Source organism: Onychostruthus taczanowskii, unplaced genomic scaffold (genome assembly GCF_017590055.1).
Source record: "Onychostruthus taczanowskii isolate IOZ18803 unplaced genomic scaffold, ASM1759005v1 scaffold65, whole genome shotgun sequence".
Lineage (NCBI taxonomy): Eukaryota > Metazoa > Chordata > Aves > Passeriformes > Passeridae > Onychostruthus > Onychostruthus taczanowskii.
In genome coordinates this window covers 1483569-1507360 of record NW_024504233.1, presented here as the reverse complement: position 1 = coordinate 1507360, position 23792 = coordinate 1483569, and the positions used below count along the sequence as shown (strand labels likewise).

Genomic DNA, 23792 nt, shown 5'->3' with positions numbered 1-23792 from the left:
GGGACGCGGAAGAGTCGTCGGTCGGTCCGTCGGTCGGTCCGTCCGGGCCAGCCCTCACCTGAGCGCGCCCCTCCTCAACCGCCGCCCGGCAGCGCTGCGCTCGCTCCGCTCGGGCCCCGTTTGAACGCGCCGGGCGCGCCCGATTGGCTCCGCGAGGCTCCGCCCAGGCCCGGCCCCGGCAGCGGCCGCGCCGGCAGGAGGCGCCCGGCGGGCCGGGTGCGAGGGCTGAGGCGCAGGGCGGTGACCGGGCACAGCGCTGCGAGCCCGCCCCGATCCCAGCCCGATCCCAGCCAGGGCCACCCGATCCGTACGGGCAGCCTCAGACCCGGTACTGTGCTTACACTGCCGTGTGCGGCCAAAGCACCAGTGAAAAGGGGAGAAAAAATGGGTGTGAAGGAATTAAAAGAACACACGCTGGCTGTGACACTTAGGTAATGCTGGCACTCCAAGCAGCACCAGGGGAAGAAATAAAAACAGAGTGTTGGAATCCATGAATATATACGCCCATAAACAGACACATTGATAATAGAATATGTTGTACAAAACCATCTAAACCCAGTAACAATGAGAAAGCTTGAGAAAGCTTGCTACAAGGTAACTGAAGCAGGTTGCTGATACAACTTTACAACTTTACAGAAGAAGAATATGAGATAAAAAGGAGACTTCTTAAAAACTGTACAAATTTCTTTTTAAAACGCAATACACAAGGCAACACTTCATATTTATTTTTAATCATACTTTTATTGTAATTACATAAATATGCCTTTATTACCTCTGAGAATGATTTTTGTTGTGTTTTTTAATAATGTCCATAATATTATCTCCTGTTACGAGGCTATTATTTAACTGTTTAAGTCTCTGTTGTTCCCTTCTCTTCTGGTCATGCAGATATGGCGAATTAAGCAGCTGTGGGGGAAGAATGGTGCCTGTGGGTTTCACTCTCTTCACAACATCCCAAAAGAGCTTCTTGCTGTTGTTATTGATAAAAGTAATTGCAGTTCCACTGTGACCCAATCTCCCTGCTCTTCCAACCTGAAAAAGCGTAAATTCATTTTAAGTTAGCAATAGTAAACCTAAGTCCTTCAAATAGTCTCAGAAGTTTTTTTTTGTTACAAAACATCAAGTAAACCTATGTGACAGGACCAAATCTCTCTCATCCTCTAAGCACAAAGGTACTTACAACAAGCTGCCTGAATTCAGAACGTGTAGATCTGAAGCTGTTGCTGAAATGAATTTAAAATTAGGACTTGTTTATGGGACATACCAGAAGTCCAATATTGATACTGAGATATGAGGCAAAGGCTTACAGTAAATCTGATCCAAACAAAAGGTTTCAAAAAATACTATAGAGATGCCAAATACTTACACTTCATATCAAGCACAATATGTACCAGCATAGCCACAAAAATGACCTTTATTTTTAATGTCCTAGTAACTTGAAATTATTTACCAATATTATCCAAAATGCTTGAGCAAATTAGAAAATAATCCACAAAGACTCCCTATTTAGGAACAGCTAACATGCCAATATTGGTATCATTTTGATGCTAGGAAAGACCATTTTTATTTACTTAACACATGCTTGAAACTTTAGCAGAAAGGCAATTAAAAACAAGAGGGGAATTTTGCAGTTAATAACACAGGCTACTTGAGTTCATGACAGCGGATAACTTCCAGATGTCCTCATCTGTTCAGAACCAGGTTTATTTCAAAGTCAGATCAGTTCCCTCAAGGCCTTGTTTCAAGTGTCTGAAGCACAAAGGTCCCATCCCTGCCTGACTCCCCTCGCTGTGAAAACCCTTTCTCCCTGCTATGAGGCCATAATTTCCCTTGCAGAAAGCTACAACTGCTGGCTCTTGTCCTTTCCCTGGGCATGCTCAAGGAGAGGCTCTGTCTCCTCTGTAGTCACCCGAATGGAAGGCAGCAATTAAGCCTCTAGAGCAGCCCAAACAAGCCCAGTTGCCTCAGCCTGTCCTGAAGTGGCACGTGTGCCAGCCCCCTGACTTCACCTGGACTCCCTCCAGTTTGCTGCCTTTTCCCACAGCTGATGCTCTCAGAACTGCACACAGTAGCATTGTGTCTTCCTCATGCCACAAAGAGGGCAAGAATGAGTTCTCTTGATGTGCCAGCTAAAGTAGGGCTGGGGACTGTGCACATAAACGCACAGACACGTGAAACTCATCTCTTCTAAAGCAGGAAATCCACAGAAAAAAAATATCAGAGAGACGCTTGACTGGAAAGAGGGGAAGAAATCAAGTTCATGACTGTTGTCCTGACTATTAATGCATATCCCACATTGCAGATGAGCTGCACCTGCAAGAGGGGCATTTGGCCTTTCTTCACACAATAAAAAAACGGTAAACTTTGTTTTCTATAGACACAAAATTATATAATAGAGTACAAAACAGGAAGAAATACACTGCAAAAGTGATTTAAAGACACTCTTCTAAGTTTTAGTAACTTATGTAGGAGACAATAGGAACAGTATTCTAGATTTGAGTAATTTATGTAAGAAATTTACAGAAGAGATATCCAGCACCATTTTTTCCCTTTCCTGTAAAAATAATTCTGAAGAGGAAAATGATCTTTCTGTTTACATTTAAATTTCCACAGGTGAACGTCATATTTCAATATACTTTTCAAACAATTAGCAATTTATTTATTTACCTGGTGTACATATTCATCCATACTTGAAGGCATATCAAAATTCACCACCAGTTTGACATTGGCAAGGTCAAGCCCTCGTCCAAGGACTCCAGTACTCACTATAACTTCATACTTCTCTTGAAGTAATCCCTGGCAAGGAAGGAACAACCCAAAATTAATTCTTCATTCCTTATTTGTATTTTGAACCTCTCCAAGCAAGGGTTAACATCTAGTTATTTGGTGTAAGAACACACCCAGCGGGATTATTCTATTATAGAAGAGAGAATGGCTCCCAGTATTCTTGATTTAAATGGGAATATAATTCAGAGAGATAACCAAAGAGAGATAACCAAACCCACAATTTTAATTGCAAACATTATCAGGTACAGTTAAATGCTTATTTAAATTCCCATTTCAAATAATCTGAGAAACAGTCTCTGTATTTATCTACATTTAAAACAGGATTATTATCTACGGTTTTGCTTAGTCCTGTCTCTCATCTCCCCCAGCAATACCTCAGGTATTACTGCAGAAAAGCAGTCCATTATAACTTCAGTCATTCCATTATGACTTCAGTCATTCAAATGAAGCCACATTTTAAAAAAAGGCCATTTGAAATCTACCAAACACCCTGAACTTGAGCAGGCACAAACCTGTAAAATGTCTGTTCTTTCCACCTGAGACTTTTCAGAATGCATAGCTGCGCACTGCAATCCTGTAATCTTATGAACAGCATCACTCAACAGATCTGCTCCTAGTTTACAGTCCACAAACACCAACACTGGAGGCTTGAAGAGCTTGTTATCCTGTAAAATTAAACAGTTTATTTAAAAAGGGATTACAACCCTTAGCTGTTCATCATCAACATGGATTCAATTTGTCCTGATCATGAGATGAGAACCTGACAGAGATTTGGAAATACATAAATCATTTTAAAAATTGCTCTTATGAGAAAAATATTAAACTTACATTTAGTATTTCAAACAGTTTTTTCTTTTTAGATGGTTCTTCTACCCACAAGATAATTTGACGAACATTGGAACACGGCAGATTCTTCTCTCCAATTGTTATTCTGACAAAATTGTGCAGAAGCTGATTTGCCAAGTGCTCAATGCCCACTGGAATCGTGGCTGACACCAGTATGGTTTGATGATGATGAGAGATGTCTTCCAAAATATCCAACACTTGCTGCTGGAAACCCATTTTTAGCATGGTATCCACCTAAAGGAAAAATATTACATTTGTACCACATTTTTTCCCATGAACAGCAGGATCCCAAACCTCAACTGACAGAATAACCATTATGTAACATGTAACAATCCAAATGCAGGAGCATTTACAGTCAGAAGAAAAGCTAAGTGAGAAAATTAAAAACAAATGGTTCACACTGGTCTAACAGTATTATCCTGTCAGGTACCTAACTCTTTACAGCAACAGAACATTTGTTGTTTAAACACATTTCCAATTGTGTCAAAAAATAAAACTGTCTCCTAAGAAATATATTCTATTTTTATATCAAACACTCTGTATGTTTAATAAGTGAGATTAGCCACTCACATTACTCTGCCAGAACCTCTGTATAGGTAATAGAGCTCTGATAAATACTTACTTCATCCACCACTACAATTTTTATGCCATGCAGTTGAACAGAACTTTGCTTTAAAATCTCAAGAAGTCTTCCAGGTGTTGCTATTATCACCTGAAAAAAAAAAGGGGGAGGAAAAAACCCCACAGGAGTAAGAAATTCTGTGAAAGGACAGAGGACCATCCTAGAAAAACGGTAAAATTCCATCACAGATATAACAATGGCAGTAATGCATGAAATTATTGCATTCAAGTAAGTAATAAAACTTCTAGAAAACTTATAAATTATGAAGTCCTAAGAGAAAATGGACCTTTCAAAACTCTAATGGAGGTGTCTAAGTTACAAGCAATAAAATCTGCATAAAAACAAACTGCTTTTTCCTCTCAATTACAACTCCTTATGTAAAAATACTGGCATATTTCAGTCTTTGAAAGCAGCAATATCACACATGAAACTTTTTACAAACAAACAAACAAAAAAGCTGTTAGATGTTTAATCAGAAGTGAAAAAGCTTTTTAAAAACGGTGTAACTGTAGAATTTTCAGGAGGTAACAAATGTTTCAGCAGTTCAGACTCAGGAGAGAGCCATCTTTGTGTGTCCATAGGTGTCACCAGTACCATTTTTGTTTTCTGTCAGTGTGATGAGGACGCGGCCCCCCACTCCGGGTCAGAGCTCACCTTCACACTCTGCCGGAGGCGGTGCAGCTGCGGGGGCAGGGGCAAACCTCCCACCAGCAGAACTGTCCTCATGTTGGGTAACCCGGCCATCAGCTCCTTCGCTTGGCTCTCGATCTGGATTGCCAGCTCCCTCGTTGGTGCCAAAATAAGGGCAGATGGAGTTTCTGTCTAGAAAGGAGAGGAAAAATCTCATTAATGTGGAATTTTATTTAGATAGAAAGCTTCCAAATTTCCCAAAGTAATCTTTTACATTAAAAATAAGAATTATTTTAAGCAGCAAAATAAAATTACTTCTCAATATATGCATTAACTCGTTCAGTGCCCTGAAGATGAAGCATGGGAAAGAGTATGTACAGATGCATTTTCCATTGAGACCCCTATTTTGCACATATTACTATAAACATGTATCTGTCTTGCAGACTTTCATGATAATCAGAAAGAGAACTACTGGAGTGTGTAGACCTTTTCTTACCTACTTCTACATAACACTTTCATTCTTAAACTAGAGTTTACTAGTTGCTAGAGTACTTTAAAGAATAAAAGAGTTATTTAAACAATCTTTCAATTATTAATTTAAAAAAATTTACACGTTTGTGTGCATATACATTCTGTAAAGGTATCTAAATAGTGCAAAGCATTGCTAAAATCATGTTCCGAATTCTCTAACGTATTTTTATGCATCACTTTTTGAATAAAGCCCATAAACAGTTCTGAACCACCTCAAGGTACAGAATACTATTTGCCATTGCTTCTAATTGTACGTTCATGTCCTTACAAAGCAGAAGTTTTTTTAATTCTTTTTCCCACATTATAAAAGTAGAGACTGTGTAACTAGAGGATTTTTTTTTTTTACCCAAAATTCCTGTAATTATTTGACAGTCAATCAAATTCCAAGAGAAATTACTCTGTGAAGTTATACAAATTCCAACAACTCTCTTTGAGCCATCTGATATATGAAGATACAGGAAGAACTTACAGAGGGCCTGGAATTATTTTCACTTTCTATTTTAAGTCATTTAGGAAGTCTACCACAGAATTTAACTAACTTTCTCAACAAGCAGGAACTGTGTAATAGGTAATATTGATAGAGCTGCTTCATCTCCAGACCAAAGTGGAAAAACATTAAATTTAATTAAAAATAATTAGCACCTCCCCCCCTCCAAGAACCAAATGCTTGATCAATCAAAAGTCAAATAAATCACTGAATGTTAATGAAAAACACTGCAATCACACTCTTCATTACATTGGGAATCCAACAGACAAGGTTCCAAACTGCTTTCTCTAACTATCTGAAGTTTCATTACCTCTTTCAAAACCTTCATAATAACAGGAAGCAGGAAAGCTGCTGTTTTTCCAGAGCCCGTGTCAGCACTAGCCAGAATATCCCTCCCTAATAGTCCAACAGGGATCATTTGCATTTGGATGGGAGTTGGGACTTCATAGCCAGAATTCTTTAAATTATTGTTTAAAGTTTCAGGAAAACCACAGTGTTCAAACTCTACAATAGGTCTTGGAATTTGCTGGCCCTGGACAGCAATACCCAGCTGGAGTTTAAGGTTCTCAACCTGCTCATCTTGCAAACCTAAAATAAAGGAATGATCTTTGTAGAAATAAGGTGCATTAAGCAGGTCAGCTTTTGCTTGAGAATCTGTGGCTTGATCAGATGTTAGCTGCCTTTCCTTTGCTTCAGTTTGTAGAAGGTGTTTGGCTTTACATTCCAAACTACAAACATCTTCATCTGTTTTGTCGCAGATGTACTCCCCGTAGCGGCCACACACCACACACACAGGTTCTCCAGGCTCTGCCCAGCGCTGGGATTTGCTGAAGGATTTTACGGGTTCTTCCAAAGAGCCATCATCCTCAGTATTTTGGCTGTCCTTTGCCAATGATGTATTAGCAACACCAAGGTCTGCAGCTGCAGGTTCTGTGCGTCCTTGTACAATTTCACTTGAATTGTCTCTTGAGGCAGAAGTTTCTGTTCCAAGTGACTTACAGTCCTGGAACTCTGTGGTCTCCTCTAGCGAAGGTCCTCCAGAAGACAGTTTACTTTTCTTAGCTGTACAACTTTTGTCCTCATCAGCAGCCCTCTTGACTTTAACAGATCGTGGTAAAAACATGCTTCAGTACACTAGAAAGGAAATGGTTACAGTTAGAAACTACTGCTATTGAAAAGGGTACATTTTACTGTTACCACCCAAAAAAAAAAAAAAATCTAGCAAATATTGGCAAACACAGAAACTAACTCTCAATCCCTGAAAAGATCTAGAATATGCCTTGTTTTAAAATGATCTTGATCATAACAATGTTGATGCAAATGTGAAGAATTTTAAAACAACAGTGGAAGCATGGAACAATATAGAGCATACAGTTAATTGTCAGTATTAGGCCTTCGCAGCTGAGTAAAAACTTAGCTTTTCACTGTGTGGAAATTTATCCATTTTGCAAATCAGTCATACTTAAATCCTTGGAGAGTTCACCTATTTCTAAGATGAAACCACAGATGCAAACGTTCTTCTAAGGTATGGAAAAACCACCAACCTAAACCAAATAAAACTATCAGTTTTGGAAAGGATGTCAAATTCAATACAAGATCCATCCAAGATCACTCATTTTGTTGTTCTTTTTAAAGTCCACTTAAAATTATAAGGCTGCAAACTTCTGAGGTTTGTTTAGAGTTCAGCTCTGCTTGTTCAGTGTCCAGAAAAAAGCAAAGACTGACACCATCAATTTGCCAAATATATACTGTAACACAAGACATATTAAATGTTCAAAAACAACCATATTTTATATTCTGAAACTTTCAGTATTTGTCTCCAAAAGCACTAGATATGCTCACCAATCGTTTGCCATCATACAATCAGTAAAAAAAGTACAAAAAAACACGGCAATTTTATTCTGAGTAAATTGTACTGTGCCTACCACTCTCTACAAACGTCTTACAGGAGATTTTTAAAAACACACCACGCCACGTCTGTGCACAGACAGCTGCGTTTGTGTAACGGGGAGCAGTGCCGAGGACGCGGCAGCAGCCGGCCCCAGAGCCCCGCGGGCGGACCGCTGCTGCGCCGCGCTCCCGGACCACAAGCCGAAGATCACCATTTCACTTTTCGCGCCTAATGAGAACGTCCCACAACGAACCTCTGCACGCTCAGCAGCCTCCCGGGCGAGGGCAGCGCTCACGCAGAGTGCGGGGATGACGGACGCTGCTCGAGACGGGCCCGCGGGGACCCCGGGAGCGCGACAGCCTCTCGCAGCCCTGCTCTGCGGCAAGAGCCACCCACCCCACGGGAGAGCAAAGCGGCGCGGGGCCTCCTCCGCCCGACAACCGTGCCCGCTGCCGCAGGCGGACTGCGGCCCCGGCCCCCCCGCCTCACGAACCGCTGCCGCCGGGCCGCGCGCCGCCTCCCGCACAAAATGGCGGCGGCCGCGGGCAGGGGCGGGCCGCGGCTGCCGGAGCTGCCGCCGCCCGTGCCGCCTACCGGGCTCGGCCTGCCTTGGGGGCACGCAGGCGCGGTTGTTACACGCTAAAATCGCATCCGTCGCCCAGTGTGCAACAAGGCAATAATTACACACTCGAGAGAGACATTGATTATTTATCTCAGAGTTGCGCAAGCCTGGGTGCGTGGTGGTACTCCACAAACCAAGCATGCCAATTATCAAAACTTTTTACTATTTATACATTCTAGCCGACAAAGAAATTCCTGTTCATTGGCTACAAGTTACATGGCTCTCTTAATTATCAGAATTCTATCTTCTGTTGTGAACGATTCCCTTTTTTCTTGTGCTAGTTAGTCTGCATGCTCAGTCTTTCTCTTTTGGGTTGGTGGGCCATGAGTTGGTGGTCGTGACCTCCCCTGCCACAAGTACCTTTTACCCAGTTGGAGCTGACTCAGCATGGTTGCTGAGTTGTCTTTATTAGTTTCTTCCTTATCTTGGGAATTCTGTTGAATTCTGCCTTCCTGTAAATCCTGCATTCTTTGTGTCCAGTATCAGTGGACATCCTTCTTCCCAGGCTTTGCCAACCTTCCTATAGGTCTGAGGTCAGTGGAACGTGTCAAGCCCTAAACTGTGACAAGGTAATTCTACCAAAAAGTAATTTGTTTTTCTAACATCTGGACATCACATAGAGCTTGTTTGTTAACAGCTCTTTGTTTCATTAATAAAAATTTCCCTTCTTGTTGATTAGGCTTGAAAGTATACAAGGATCAAAGAAAGAACCACTTTCTTATGAAAATTGTACATAGCAACACTAGCTCTGCAGAGGGGCATGTCCAGCACTCCTGCAGTCACAGCCAAAGTTGATCCTACAGACAGAGATGCTACAAACACACACATTTGTACATGAGGAAAAGGTTCCTGCAGCACACAACAGAGCCATAAGGTACGCGAGAAAAAAGTCCAGTACATGCTATGATGGGCACAGTGACACAGCTCTTCATGTACTTCAAACTAAGTTATTACTTTCAACAATAAATAAGCATATTTACACTCCATTACAAGGCATGAGAACACAGAATTTATCACATTTCACTACACGGCAGAAAACACTTTCAGACTTATGGATAACGTGTGCTTTGCAAGACAGCCAGACATGACTGCTGCCCCGAGCAAACCCAAGTTCATGGCAGAGTACTGGGTTTGGATGTGTGTCCACTGAGAACACCGATGGTTTCAGCTGCTTGGCTGTTGTGAGCAGGGTGGTCACTGCCACTCACTTCCAAGGACACCTGTCACCTGTCAGCCTGTTCCAGGTACCTCCTTACAACATCAGGAGGACCACAGCAAAGTAAAAGTATACCCTATGACGATAAATGATTTGGTGCACAGCAAAGATATCCTGCAGGGAGCTGAAGAGGAAATCATAGTCCTAACAGCCCCTTTGGAAGCACAATTTAATGGCAATCCAGAAAACCAGTCAGAGGAGACAGTGAGAGGAGGGTGAAAACACAGACACAAAGCTGGGGGGCTTTCAAGCAGCTGCCTACAGAATTCTATAACATTCAAGTCCAGTCACATGTGAAACGGTCTATCTTAAAGTTGCAATACAAAATGCAAATAGGGAGGTTTGGTCTCTCTGGGATTTTTAATTAACTGGTAGAATTGAAAAGATTATTGAACATTTGGAAAGTTGGCATCACTAGACTTAAAAATTTGCAGGCACCTTCCACCCACACTCCATACATTCCTGTGAAAATCCCCACCTTTCTCTGATTCAGCCTCTGTCATTCCCCTTTGCACTAACTTTCTTTCCTTCATTTTCCCTCCCCAACAGAAGCAAATTTCCTTTTCTTACTTCCATTTTACAAGGTCATTTCCTGGAATTCAAAACATCATTTGCTAAACAAAGACCAGTATTTCAACAATATTTAATATGATATGTTTCATACCCTATACAGTCCATGCAGCAAAATGCAGACATCCTACATGTATCAGTTTTTTAAAATGTGTTCAGTGTGCAACGGGACTAAGAAAAAAATAAGTTACTTGGTAGGAAATTCTCCTCTTGAGTGAGGAAGACTACAGTAGAGATTGAAAAAAATTTTACAAAAGGATTCTATGGATATTCAGAGGCATGAAAGGGCTTCCATGCAAGAAACAACTATGTAGACTCAACAGTCTGAAAAAGAGATGACTAATAACAGATAACAATAGAGCTACTGTACCTTGAGTGGCTCATAAAGGCTGGACAGCTATTGCTAGTTCATTATTTCTTCCAACAAAAATCATAACATGCTTTATAAAAAGTGCTCACTGCCGAAAAGTAGTGCAAGCTCCCACAGAATGTAGTAGGTTATTCTTTATTTACATGGAGAAGTTAATCAGTATAGATGTAACAAAACCTCTTCTAAAACAGATATTGTACCTTGTGAGCTCACTGAATAAATTTTTTTTTTTTTGTGGAATAAAGCATAAACATTCTAGTTCAGTCACTTGCCTAAGTTTTCTTTCAGAATGATGAAATATGTAAAAGTAAGAGGTGCCTTGGTGAATTTAATTCCCATCCTCTCAGCTCTTGAGGCTGCTAATCAGATCTGAGGTGAATGGCATTTTAATAGGATTTTTCAATTCCAATTTTTGTACCTTTAGAGTACATTAAATGTCCCAGACAAGATGCTCTCAGATATGCTACAAAGGGGTTTGTCTTCGTATTTTTCATCCTAAAAACTAGTTAGTTCAAGCACTGGCTGAATAAAGGTGGATTTAAGTCCTGCTAGAAAACCATGAGCAATTATGGATAGTAATTTTTGCTCCTTCTGGACAATTTATCTGGGGGTGTAATAAAGAAAAGTGTTAAGGTTTTCATGGAAGTAAGGTAGCATTTGTATTTTGTATGATTACATTGTTATTTAATTGAGTTGGTAAAACTCAAAGACTTTAAATATTCCCCTCTTGCCTACACTCATGTGTACAATAGCTGCTCAGGAAGACATCATGTATTGTTATTAGAAAGCCCTGCACAAATACAGTCCTTATATAATTAAAATGTCTCTTCAGAGTAACTTCTAAAGTAAATATTAGGAGCTACAGAACTGTAACAACGCACACACAACCCCACATGTACAAAAGGACCAATACATACTGACAGATGTACTACATAAATATACAGCAACAGATTATTTCAACATTATGCGTATTTCTGTTAGAATAACAGATTAAAAGTCAAAAGAAATAATGAAAACCATAAGAAACAGATTATTAATAGTAAGTATCCCACTTTATGTTTTATTTTAAATTATATCAAGATTTTTTCATGTTCACTCAAGGTTTCTATATCAAATATACAGAAAGGATTCATGCTTTCAGTTTAAAAACAGGCATTTGCCCTATAATATCTCACAGCCTTTCTTTTGAAGCATGAATCAACCTTTCCCAGCACTTGCAAATAATAAATAATTCACTAAAACAAGACTGGATTAAAGCAGGAGACTGAAATCCCTCTACTCCCAGGCACAGTAAATCCATAAAAACCAGGCATTGCATGTACTAATTCAGAGACAGCATCACAGGCACTGCAAAGAGCTGCCTGACTGCACCGTGCACCGCAGCTCCCCACAGCGATACCGCCCAGAGTGCCCCCCTCAGATCCGACCTGAACCCAACCTCTGTGCACCTCCCCACACCTCCGGCAGGCCAGGTCTGCTCAAGCTCCACACGGGGGTTTGAGGAACAGATAAAACCACCCCAAAGGGTAACTGTCCAAAACATTTTAATACAGAGTATTTCAAGTTTCTTTTGTAGCCAAAATATCTTCGCACAATGCCTGAATTTTCCACCTTGAGCGAGCTCTCAGCATATGCAAATCTGCTGAGAATGGACTCGAAGTGGAGTCCAACCAGCACCTCGTGCATCACTCCCTCAAGTGGCAAGTGCCAGGACTGACAGATCTGACAACTAAAATGTGTCTAAAATCACATCAAGAGGAACAGCTTTGGGTTTTCTTTAAGCTATTCATTCCTTTAAATATCTCAATATGTACCCCATGTTACATTATTCTGAACTAGGGAGTTCCAGAGCCTTGCTGTTGCTGTTCAATAACATTATAATGAATGAAGAACATTAGGTTTATGAAGATGTCAATTAAAGAATACAAAAATTATTCTCTGTGTTTGTTTTTTTTCAAGTGTGCCACACTTGAATACATATAATTTGAGTTAACAAAATATCCACTGCTTGGGTGGAAAGGAGGGAGAATGTCTTTCCATTCAGCAGGCATGGAAGCCACAGTATGTTTACTTGGGGTCTGCTGTCTGTGTCTGCTCCACCTGATGCCATAAAACTAAATATTTTTCTTGTTAAATATTGTTCTGTTTATTTAATGCTTGGGGATTTTGAAGTCACTCAGCACATCTTTTAGGTAGGTAATCAACTGCAGCTCTAACCCGAAGTGTATTTAATTAATAGTTCTTTGATTGAAGGAACCAGTGAGTCAATTACTCCACTGGTTTGTGAATTGCAGCTTTAAAGGAACCACACAGGAAAAATCCAGATAATCTAAAAACAAAAAATTGTGGCTAACCATTAACTAGACAATTCATATTCTTGTCAAAATGTCCTGATTTTGTACGGGTATTGCATGCAGTATACTTATTCTGAGGCCTAGTTTTTCTAATTTTGTTTGATCTAAACAGGAAAATCCTACATTTTTTGAAAAGAAATCGTCAGTAAAAAAATATTTGAACTAATATTTTCAGGCTTCCTGAGCATTCTCTTTGTTTGAAGAGCCACATTGTAAGGAAACATTGGCCAATATTAAGTCTCTGCAGAAATCCATGGTAAAATTTGAGCTTAAAAATAATCTAATTAAATCTGAGTACTTAAAGCATATTGCTGAGAAGGTATATATTTTTTTTTAAAGAAAAAAATTAAAAACCCACAAATAACAGCAATCCTAGCCTGAAGCTTCAGCATTAAATGCCACTAGTCTATAGGGAAATAACTCTATAGGGTGATTCATGAAAAAATTATGAACATAATTACTGTACGTGATTATATGCTCAAATACTGCACACAATATTTACTTTGAAAATGGACGTACTCCCTAATTCAGCATCATCATACTGTTAGCACAGCTATGAAAACTACAGTGATTACAATTTCCAACCTTTGTATACAAGATAGTCTAGCTTCTTGCAATTAAAAGAAATTATTTTAGGGTATGAGAATCATTTAAACTAATTTAAACTTACAGATCTCTGTTAGGTCTCTGAGACTTAGAGAACAAGGATTTGATCAAAAGATTGCAAACACAATAGCCAGATTCCAGGGACTTCAGTAGGCAGCAAACTATAACCCAGATTGTTAGAGAATTCAGGTGGAATTTAACAAGATTAAATAAATCTTGAAATATAATGTAATTAGAATTAAGAATTTTAAATTCTCTCCTTTTCTGTTAATCTGTTTTTCTTTCTGAGAGGATAGATTTGTGTTCCAATTAGTAAGTCTGTTTGGAGGCAAAAGAGATTGGCATCTATTCTAACAGTAAGATAACATTCACACAACATGCACTTACTGAAAGTAAACTCTTTTTTCCTCCTCCTTTAGTGTCTCACACAAAAAGATGGGAGAGAAAAAAAGAAATTCCACAAGAGACAACAGGAATCATAGAGTTCCAGCTTGTCAGATGACCTGTGTCCAATGTGAGTTGCCACCTGCCCATCAATAAACTCTCTTTCAATCATGTAACTTAAGAGATGACCACCTTTCTAATTAATCAGCAAGTATGACAAATATAATAGGTACATTGCTTTTGTAGGGAGTGAAGGAAACAGAGTCAAAATCCAATACTGTGACAAACTGAAGAAAAGATTTATGGCATAAACCTTTTGAGTAAATGGTTAATAAATTCTTTTTCCACCACTAAATCTTCTACCAGCACTGCTATTTTGGCAGCAGAAACGACTGCAAGAAAGGCCTGGAATATGTGCAAGAGAGCTGCTACAAACCAGACTTTTTATCAGTTCTTTTGTTAAAATAGATGCCAGTATTAACCATTGGGTTTAGCCTTCATGCTTCCCGACATTACATTTGGTGCTCTTCTGTCTCTACACGAAGGATTACATTGCCCTAGTTGAATCCCTCACCAAAAAAATCACTAAGGGGCACAGAAAGGCTGTAACTACAATTTTTTTAACTGCACACTCAAGGATCTCAGACTGCTAAAGTGAGACCAACAGGTTTGTCCTTTTGCAATGTTACTTTCCTAGACTTTGTTTGTTGTGAGAACATGCATATAATGCATTAGCTCAGCTTGATAAAGCACAATGGCTATTAAAAAACAAAAGCCTGAAAATGTAACATATTTCTCACTATCATCCTTGAATGAGTGCTCCCCATGCTTTTTATTAGGAAGATCCAAAGATGCCAATAACCTTACAGCTGGTGACTGTAATAGCAGAGGGTAACAAGACAGAAATAATGAATGCCTCCTTGTTAAGCAGTGTTGTTTGTGCTGTTCCAAGAGAGATCTGCCAAGAACTTTCCATGCAAACCTTATTTTTCTGGGATCTGTAACTTGGCGGCAAAAAAATTCCAGCATGATACCCAGTTCAAAAGAACTCAGATTACAAGCTTTAAAATATATTTTTGAGTTTTGGAATAAATTAAATTTAGACTAAACAAGGTAAACACTTTAGTACTTCATGTATTTTTGTTGCTTTATTGAAAGAAAATTTGTGGTTATCAAGTTTGCACCTCAGACAATTTTATGTTTTCTAACTCTTGGGTATTAAATAAGTCTCAAGTACTGCAGTGTGAAAGGAGACTTTGTGCTGTATGGTCAAGATTTCACTGAAGTGTGTTTTCTTTTTAAGGAAGACTGTATGAAATACATATGAAACACTCCTTATTTTATCTGCCAAACAATTCAGTGGAATAAATCTGTGCTAATTCTTAATACAACTCAGCTGACCTGGGTATAATGCCAGGTTGTGAAAAAAACCTGGCAATTTAACATTTAGCCCAGAATTTCAATGTGAAATTATGTCAGATTGTTTCTGTTTTGTATTTGAATAAATGATTCAAAGCTTTGAGCCACACAGAAGTCCAATTTCAGTGTACCCATTTCATTTTTGCCTCTAGACCCATTACAATCAGCTAATTTTGTAGAGTTCCTGGCCAAAGCAACATTCTTTCCTGTGGCAACTAGCATGATATACAGAAATTAGATTTCAGGCACAAAATTAGATTTCAGCCCAAGCTAATGAAGCTTTCTATCAGGTAATAGCCAGGTGTCAAGAAACAAGAAGGCTATGATAGTTGCCTGAGTACTGGAAAGGAATTGGTGGCTTAGCTTACACCTATGAGGAACAAACTTCCCAGCAACTCAAAACTAAAAGGAGATAATCAAAACATATAAATATCATCAATATCAATATATTATACACTTTTCTTAATATATATGGTGAGGTAATTTCAAAGGAAACACTAGAAAGAACAGGCCAGAAAAAAACAAGAGAATGAGTATCTTAAAAAAGTTTCTGCTAATTTTCTTAACTTGGTTTTTCTCCCCTAGATCACATTATCCCCCGAAATATCTCAACCTACCTTACAGTTGGAGACAAATCAAAACTATGGAAGTCTATGAAACCAGAGTTCCTTTGAGATTATTTGCAATTCAGCTAACATGCTGGGTGTATAAAGACATTACCATTCTTGGAGAGTTTGCATGAACTGGAACTTGGAGCAAAAAGGCAAGGTTGCCAAAAGGCTTCTGTCTTACTGACACTGTCTGCTCTGCAAGGAGCCACAAAGGGAGTCAGTGGTTACAAGAGGGTGTTGGCCCTGGCAAGCATGACATGTCATTCTTTAATGATTAAAGAGCCAGCAGAAGCCCAGACACCATCTTCATTCAGATGGCTCCTAACCTTCTGTTGATACACAAGGAACCTGTTCTCTAGCAGCAGTGAGGATGTTTCTGTGGGTCTGGCTCTCTTAGATAACAAAATCAGAGCAATGTAGTAATAAAAGCCTTTTTTGTTACCTTTTGCCTAGTCTTACAATATCTAACACCTGTATTACTCTCACTCTGAACTACAGTGGTTTGTTCAGCATTTGCACCATGGTATCTTTGACTACAAGTCCTATGACATGCTACAAAATAAATCGCATGTGGTTTGGGGCTTTTTCTGTTTCTACTGAACTATTCCATCTCCAGTTCTTCTCTTTACCCAAAAAAGTCAAATTTTATTCCTAATTATACCAGTACAATACCACTTAAGACCTTGGTGGTAAAAGATAATAAAGCATGGCTACATGCCCTCTACCTTGAACACGCTTTCTTACTGAGACTCTTTTTGCTTCCCCAACACTTTTGGTGACCATGACTTACTGCTTTTCCTACTTCTGAAAGTGCAGACTACCAACTGCAACAGAGACTTTCAAAACCCTATTTCAACAGTTACCCAATGCATAGCAAAATACTCACTCATCTGAACAAGCTGGATCCGTATCACACGCTGGCACATTGCTGTGAAATCTGTTCTGTTGCCCTACATTCTCCAATCTGGCAATTGCTTCATTTCTGTTAGGAACAAATAAAAAATGAGGAAAGAGTTTGACACGGAGACTTGCCAGATCAAAGGTAATAGGTATAAACCCCAGCAAGTTTCCCTCCTTGTATAAAATCTCCAGGTGTTTCTTTTGTTGTTTCATGGAAGGATCCCCTTAATTCAGCCCAGTGCCTGCTAGCATCCTCTCCCCCAGGGTGATTCTCCACTCCTTTAGTAAATTACCATCCATAAGAACTGAACTGTGGCTGTCAGAACAAACCCTGGGTTATGGGGGGCTTCCTGACTGTGCTGAAGTGGGAGTCCCAGGGGTACTTTGTCTGTCTCAGGCTGCTTCCAGGGCAGTGGCCATCACAACTGGGGCACACACACACCATGGACAGCAAGGCCAGGGCCTCCTTCCTTCACCCACATTCAACTGTGGTGATGAGAGAGAGCTCTGTTTCCAACACCCATGAAGATTATGGACATTTCTCTTCTTTGTGCCAACAAGGGGAACCATGACTGCTCCCTCCAGGCTTTAATAGAGCCATGTATATTGTAGAGCAAGAATACCACAGGAGGACAGAACAACCAGAGAGATGAGCCCCTTTTTACTTCATTTCTCTTTTGAAACTTTCTACAAGAAAGACACCACCCAGGTTTTTTTTCTTCAATTACAAATAAACTGCATGACACCTTTAATCCAGAAAACCAATTATAGATACACTTATATTTAATCATGTCTGTAGCACCAGTGATTTCAAATGGGAGCAACACATAGGATTAACCTGAACTTTAAAAAAATCCTTGTTGGAGCCAAGATTTTATTGCTAAATATCTATATATACACACACACTTGGTTTAAGGCTAGTATTAAAGTAATTGTTGTTCTTTCCATGTTTCTCATATATATTAAAATTGGGGAGTATTTAAATCAAATTGTTCTGTACATGGCTTAAATATCCCATACATTTTTCTATCTTGAACATGTTTTCAAATGAATCGTAAGGCAAACACCCTGTAAAGCTACTCAGAAATTATTATAAACAACTTAAGTTACGCCAAAAGAGAATTAAATGTAACAGTTCTGCACACTCAGGTTGTGATGACCTTACTATGTGTGCATAAATGGTTACAATAAAAATCTTTGATATACACTTTCCATGGCTGATTTTTATACAGTTACCAGCTATGTACACCTGCTCCCTAAAGTAACAAAAAAAAAAAAAAAAAAAACAAAAAAAAAACCACAAAACCAAAAACAAACAAACAAAAAACCTCAATAACATTCAATTTCTCAGTAATTTAAGAGAAATGGAGACTCCCTGAAAGTATCTGAGAAAATTTGGATTATGATATTTCAAAAACATAAGAAAACCCCAACTTTATTGGATAGTTTTCCGTGCTATTCCCTTGCTTTCCCTTCCTAATTAATCTTCTTTACCACCTTTTCAAACAAAAAAGAATTTCACTGCAATGAAATGATACCAGAAATGTACTGTTCAAACACAGCATTCTCTTGACTGCTGCTCTCATTCAGACACACATGAGCTTCAGTACAAACTGGAAGCAGGGCCAAAACATGGGAAACTGAAGTCTATTCATGCTCTTCTAATAAATGATGTATATGCTCAAAACAAATGAGCTTTTATGAATGTTCAGATCTTTCTTCACATGTAGATGCAGCACAAAAAAAGCCAGTCACAGCAGAAGAAGTGCACAATTTTGTATTCACTCTTGTTCAGGCTTAGTCAAAAAGTCTTACTAACTGATTTAAACTTCTGTTACCTGAATGTACAGTTTGAAAACTAGAGTCATGTCCATTGCCTCTAAACTGGGATGCAAATAAAGCATTACCTAATACCAATAATAACATGGTGCTATATTTTTGTACAAAGTATTTTTCTCAACGCAAGTTTCCCATCATACATCTATTTTACAGTGCAGCCAATCCCTTTAAAGATTATATTCATTAAAAATCACCCTCAGAATTTTCCGTAGAAAACACATCAGGCACTAGGTGGTCATAAAGATCTAGTGCAGATCTTTCACTTAATGAAAGAGGGTAGGATCTTTTCCATATGTTTTAAAGTTTACGGTAAAAAATACAAGTAATAGCAGGGTATTTTTTTCTTCACAGACAACCTGGCAATGGTGGAATGTCAAGAAGAAGAAAGCCCTGGAATTAGGGAGTATTGCACAGCATATGTGGGAAGACAGCTCATCTAAAACCCCCTAGAACAAGAGCAATTCCACCAGATGGGAAGAACACAAAAGAAGCCAGTGGAAATCTGGAAATCAGATTTTAAAAATCAGAAGAAAATTTTAAAATCTCAGAAAAGAAGACACCAAAGTAACCAGAGAAAAAGACAAAACAAACCAACCAGTCCTGAGTGCTGAGGGAGATTAGAGGTTTTGCCACAGATCTGTTGTCTGGTTGGTGACCCAGTGGCACTGGTGGGGGGAAGATGTAGATTTTTTCCTCCCCCTTTGCAGAGCTACAGTAGGTCAAAGTCAGGTTGAGGAAATGAAACCAGTAGTGTCCCAAGTATTAAGAGAAGTGACTGTTAGGTACCACACTTGATTTTCATTGAGCAGCTTTTTAGTAGTGCAGATTTCAGTAGCAGTAATGAGCTAATTTTTTTTTTTCTTTTAGTTTTAATTGTATCAAAAATCACAGCTGATTCAAGTAAAATGACATACAAACCTTTATTTTCCCTTTGGCTCATGACTACTAGAATGCATAAAGCTCGTAAACTGTTTTCTTTCCTCAGCACTTTCTGATTACAAATTAATAGAAGAATTTGAAAGACGGTAATTATGTAACTGTTCTTGTCCTTTTGTATCATCCTGAAACAGGAAGAACACATTCCCTTCCAAAATCATGCTCTGAGAAAACTCCTAGCTTGCAGAAACAACATATATGCATGTTCGTAATAATGGCAAAGCACTTTAAGCATTCAGACAATCATTCACTTAATTATCATAGAATAGCCTGGGTTGGATGGGACCTTAAAGATCACCTAGTTTTAAGTGTTTTTAAGAGCTGCCAGCTCTGGTCAGCTTCTTTGTCCCTAAGGACAGTTTTCCATGGAATCTCATTCACCAGCTCCTAAACAACTGGAAGTTTGTTCTTTCAAAGTTTGGGGTCCTGACTTAGCTCCTTGCCAGGCTCACAATCCTCACAAACTCCACCAGGGAGTGGCCACTGCAGTCCAGGCTGGCACCAGTCTTAGCCCCTCTCATGAGCTCATCTGCATTGGTAAGCACCAGCTCCCATAATCCTTCTCTGTAATGCCTGGACCAGGAAAATGTCTCTATACACTACAGGAGTCTCCTAGATTGCTTGTATTTTAAAATATAATTTCTTAACTATTTACCACTGCCTATAAAGAAATATATTTAATAAAATATCATGGTTTAAGAGGCTGGAATATCAATAATTCCATTTCATAAGTCATCCTTAGGCTGTAATAACCTCACACAATGATTTATAGATGACCTGTTTAACCTCATGTATGTAACACAAAACCTGCTGAAGTCAAGAAGCACATTCCTCAGGGATCCCACTGGGACATGACTGGTTCTTGGTTTGTACACTGACAGTCTGACAGCACCACATCAAGTCATGCATGCAGCCTCACTGCAGAGGTTACAGGCCACAAGGTGCACCCCTCCCCTCAGCCAAACCACTTTATCATAACTGATATCCTCTAAGCTCAGGAAAGCAGATGGGATCATTTTAATTAGGCCAATTTGATAACAGCAATTAAAGATAATATGCCCACAGTGTTACTCCAAGTCTGTTTCCAACCTCAAAAGTGAAGCATTACTCAGCAGAAGAATAGTTACTGCGAACTGCTGTGTTTGTGGATTTGCCCTAATATAGCTAAACTGAAGTGGGAATGTTTTTACCACCAGGTAGCCTGATAAGCTGGCTGTTCACTATCACCCAGTCTGGCTACAGACAGTGCCACTGCAAAAACAGCCATGGCATTTCTAACTTAAAACATTTTACTTTGCCTTTATCATCAAGTGTTGTGAAGGAAAAAACTATGCATGAAATGTTATTCCAGACTGAACACTGTACTCTAGTGCTGGCCTGAAATTAGTCTACAGGCTCTATTCCACACATAGCCTCTTCAGAAGTTAAGTGAATCTTAAAACAAGTGGAAAAAAATGTATGAAATTGTTAGTGAGGACTCGTTCCACTATCTCCCAAGGTTAGAACTACTAGAACAACTGCCATCCACACCATTATTCACAGCTTCATGGTCATATTGGTTCCTGTTGCCTGATGCTCAGGCTTGGTACACCCACTGTGAAAATGGCCAGACACATGACAGTGAACAATCAGGCTTATGATGTAATCACAGGATGAAACTTGTCAAATAGGATTTCTAATTTGGGGTAGAGGGGGGCGAAAGGAAAGGAGAAAGAAGGTAAAAAAATAAAAATCACAAATTTGTGAGATGCTTGTTTGAATACTTTGCCTTTCTGCTCAGAATTAACGCTAAAGTGTAGAACACCATGCAGCAGAAAGCTTGCATACAGGAAAGATTATCACTACTTAAAATGTTTCAAGATGTACAAACAGGATCAGAGCAGAAAGGGATGACTCCTCATTTAATTTTCCTGTTTATTTCCTCGGAGCAATTAGAGCAGATTTTAATCATTTTCCATATTGGCTGTTGATATCTTTGACACTGCAATAAGCAAGATGGCATTTTGGCATGTTTGCAAAAGTAGAAGAACTGGCACAGGCACTCCAGCAACCAGTGGTGATGTCTTCTTTTGCACTTACTTATATTAGATTTTATATTCATGCATTCTCTTTTAAGAGCACTAAGCAAGTGAAACCCCACTTTGATTGCAGTTACTACAAGACAGCTTTTTTAGATTTTGTTTGGTGACTCTGAACAGGTTTCACCAGCACAAGTGCTGCACCCACAAAAAACTCCATTATAGCTAAATAATGGCCCTACATGTTTTTCCAACATGTTTTCCTATAGGCTGATCTAATTTTGAGGTATTTTCTCTGTCATACAAGAAACAAATGAATTGGGATCTGGAACATAGTTCTTTTTTTTTTCTTCTTAGCTCTAATCATTTGAAGTTTTAAAGCTTATTAATTTCAGGTGTTTGTTATTAAATATTCAGGAAGAATTTAAAAAAATTTCTATTGGCAGTGTAAAAAATAGTTAAAATTACATGAAGTGTCTAATGTAACTTATTTCCAAAGTATGCATAAAAAAATAATTCAGGAAAATATGCAACTATTAATTGTTGAAAACTAAGCATATAGTCTTTCTTAATAGAGAACATTTTCCAAGTGTACCTGTATATTAATTTGGTATTATTATTACTATTTCTGCTGCAGAGGATCTGGGAATTTCAGTCCTTAGCCTGCTAAAGCAAGGATTTCTCAGCTTTCCTCCTCCCTTCCGTTCTGCCGAGTACTGCCCACAGTAGGCTCCTAGTTTTGTAGCTAGGTATGCACCACTTATGAGTGGTATGCATGACAATTTGGGAATCCCATCCCAGAGAGTGTATGGGGAATACTCACCCACAATTTCTTCAAATGTTGATCTCCACAACCCCTTCATTTACTCATTACTAATTAATATAGCTACATGTGAGTAAAACTGTAAAGTACTCTTGCCTCATAATCATGATGTTTGTTTCACTGCACACCTGAAGTGCTAGAAGCACACACAGACACACAGCAGTGGAAAAATCTCCGTGGAGATCAATTCACACTCCACTCGAAACACAAAGAAATAACAGTCTGGCCGGAATATTATTTGAAATCTTACAATGTCATGTTTAGACTTCGTCTAATTATTCTTTAGGGGAAGAAGGGCAGATTTAGACATTTCTCCGAACCATATACATGTTTTTTATATACATGTACATATATATATACACACATACTTACAATAACAATATATCCACAATGGCCAGCAATAACTATTTGCTGCCGAAACGTGGCGATTGGCAGCCGCTGGCGCCGCGGGCCAGCCGATGACACAGTGCCCGTGCCGAGGGAGGCAGAGCCTCCGCAGCCTCCCCTCAGCAACGCGGCCGCGCCCTCGGACCCGCACTCGGAAGCCAACCCATCCAGTTCTGTTTGAGTCATTAATCACGCAGTTACTGCTTCCCCCCGTGACTAATGCTTCCCTCCAGCAGCCCACTGTGATCCTGCAAGCTCCCCAAAACAGCCCAGGTACCTGTGAGCAACACAGGAGATGGTCTCTAGAGCAAATCGCTACTCTTGCTGCTATTACAGTGATTACGTGACCAGGCCCTGAACCATTTGAAGGCTTTGTCATTTTTTTACCCGAGTATTCTCAAAGTTATATATAGACCCGATTTAAATTTGGAGGGACAAATGCACTGGGCGGGGATGCTCAGCCCGCCTCCTCGGCAGCGCTCCGTGCTCCAGTCACCGCGACCCCGGCCCGCCGGGCTCGCCTGAATCCAGGCGGCTCCTCAGCCCCCCTTACAGACGAGACACGCGGGGCTGATCCCGACCTTCCCCGACGACACCGCAGCGGGCCCGTCCGGCACACAGTGGAGAGCGGCGACGCCGGGGCGGGTGGACCCGCGGCCGAGGGACACCGCCCTTTCCCAGCCTTTCCCAGCGCCGCCGGCGCCCCCTGACCGCGGGAAACACTCCCCCCTCCTCCTCCCGCTGCCGCCGGGCTAAGCCTGGGTTGGGCCGGGCCGGGCCTGTCCGCGCTCCCGAGGCCGCCCCCACCCGAGGCCGGACCCACCTCGAGCGACCCCGCCTGACGCGGCGCCCGCAGCCCCCGTGGGGAGGGGGCGGCCCGGGCCCGCCCCGGCGCTGCCCCTCGGGCTCCCGCCCCGCCCGGGCGGGGAGGCGCTGGCGGCAC

General features: G+C 40.2%; 1 protein-coding gene across 4 annotated transcripts; it reads right to left on the bottom strand.

The window, feature by feature from the left end:
* Positions 1 to 721: 721 nt before the first annotated feature.
* Positions 722 to 23732, bottom strand: DDX59 (DEAD-box helicase 59). Of its 4 annotated transcripts, none has more exons than XM_041420763.1 (9): positions 23673 to 23732; positions 16833 to 16928; positions 6214 to 7037; positions 4910 to 5077; positions 4256 to 4345; positions 3616 to 3867; positions 3300 to 3452; positions 2668 to 2796; positions 722 to 1032 (listed from the first exon to the last, which is right to left on the bottom strand). In XM_041420763.1, exons 3-9 carry the CDS (start codon positions 7024 to 7026, stop codon positions 769 to 771), a joined length of 1869 nt encoding a protein of 622 aa, XP_041276697.1. In that variant the 5' UTR covers positions 7027 to 7037; positions 16833 to 16928; positions 23673 to 23732; the 3' UTR covers positions 722 to 768. The 4 variants fall into 4 exon arrangements, with proteins under 4 accessions (XP_041276697.1, XP_041276698.1, XP_041276700.1 ...); XM_041420764.1 differs by lacking the exon at positions 23673 to 23732 and adding an exon at positions 23431 to 23552; XM_041420766.1 differs by lacking the exons at positions 16833 to 16928; positions 23673 to 23732 and adding an exon at positions 8288 to 8341.
* Positions 23733 to 23792: the final 60 nt, after the last annotated feature.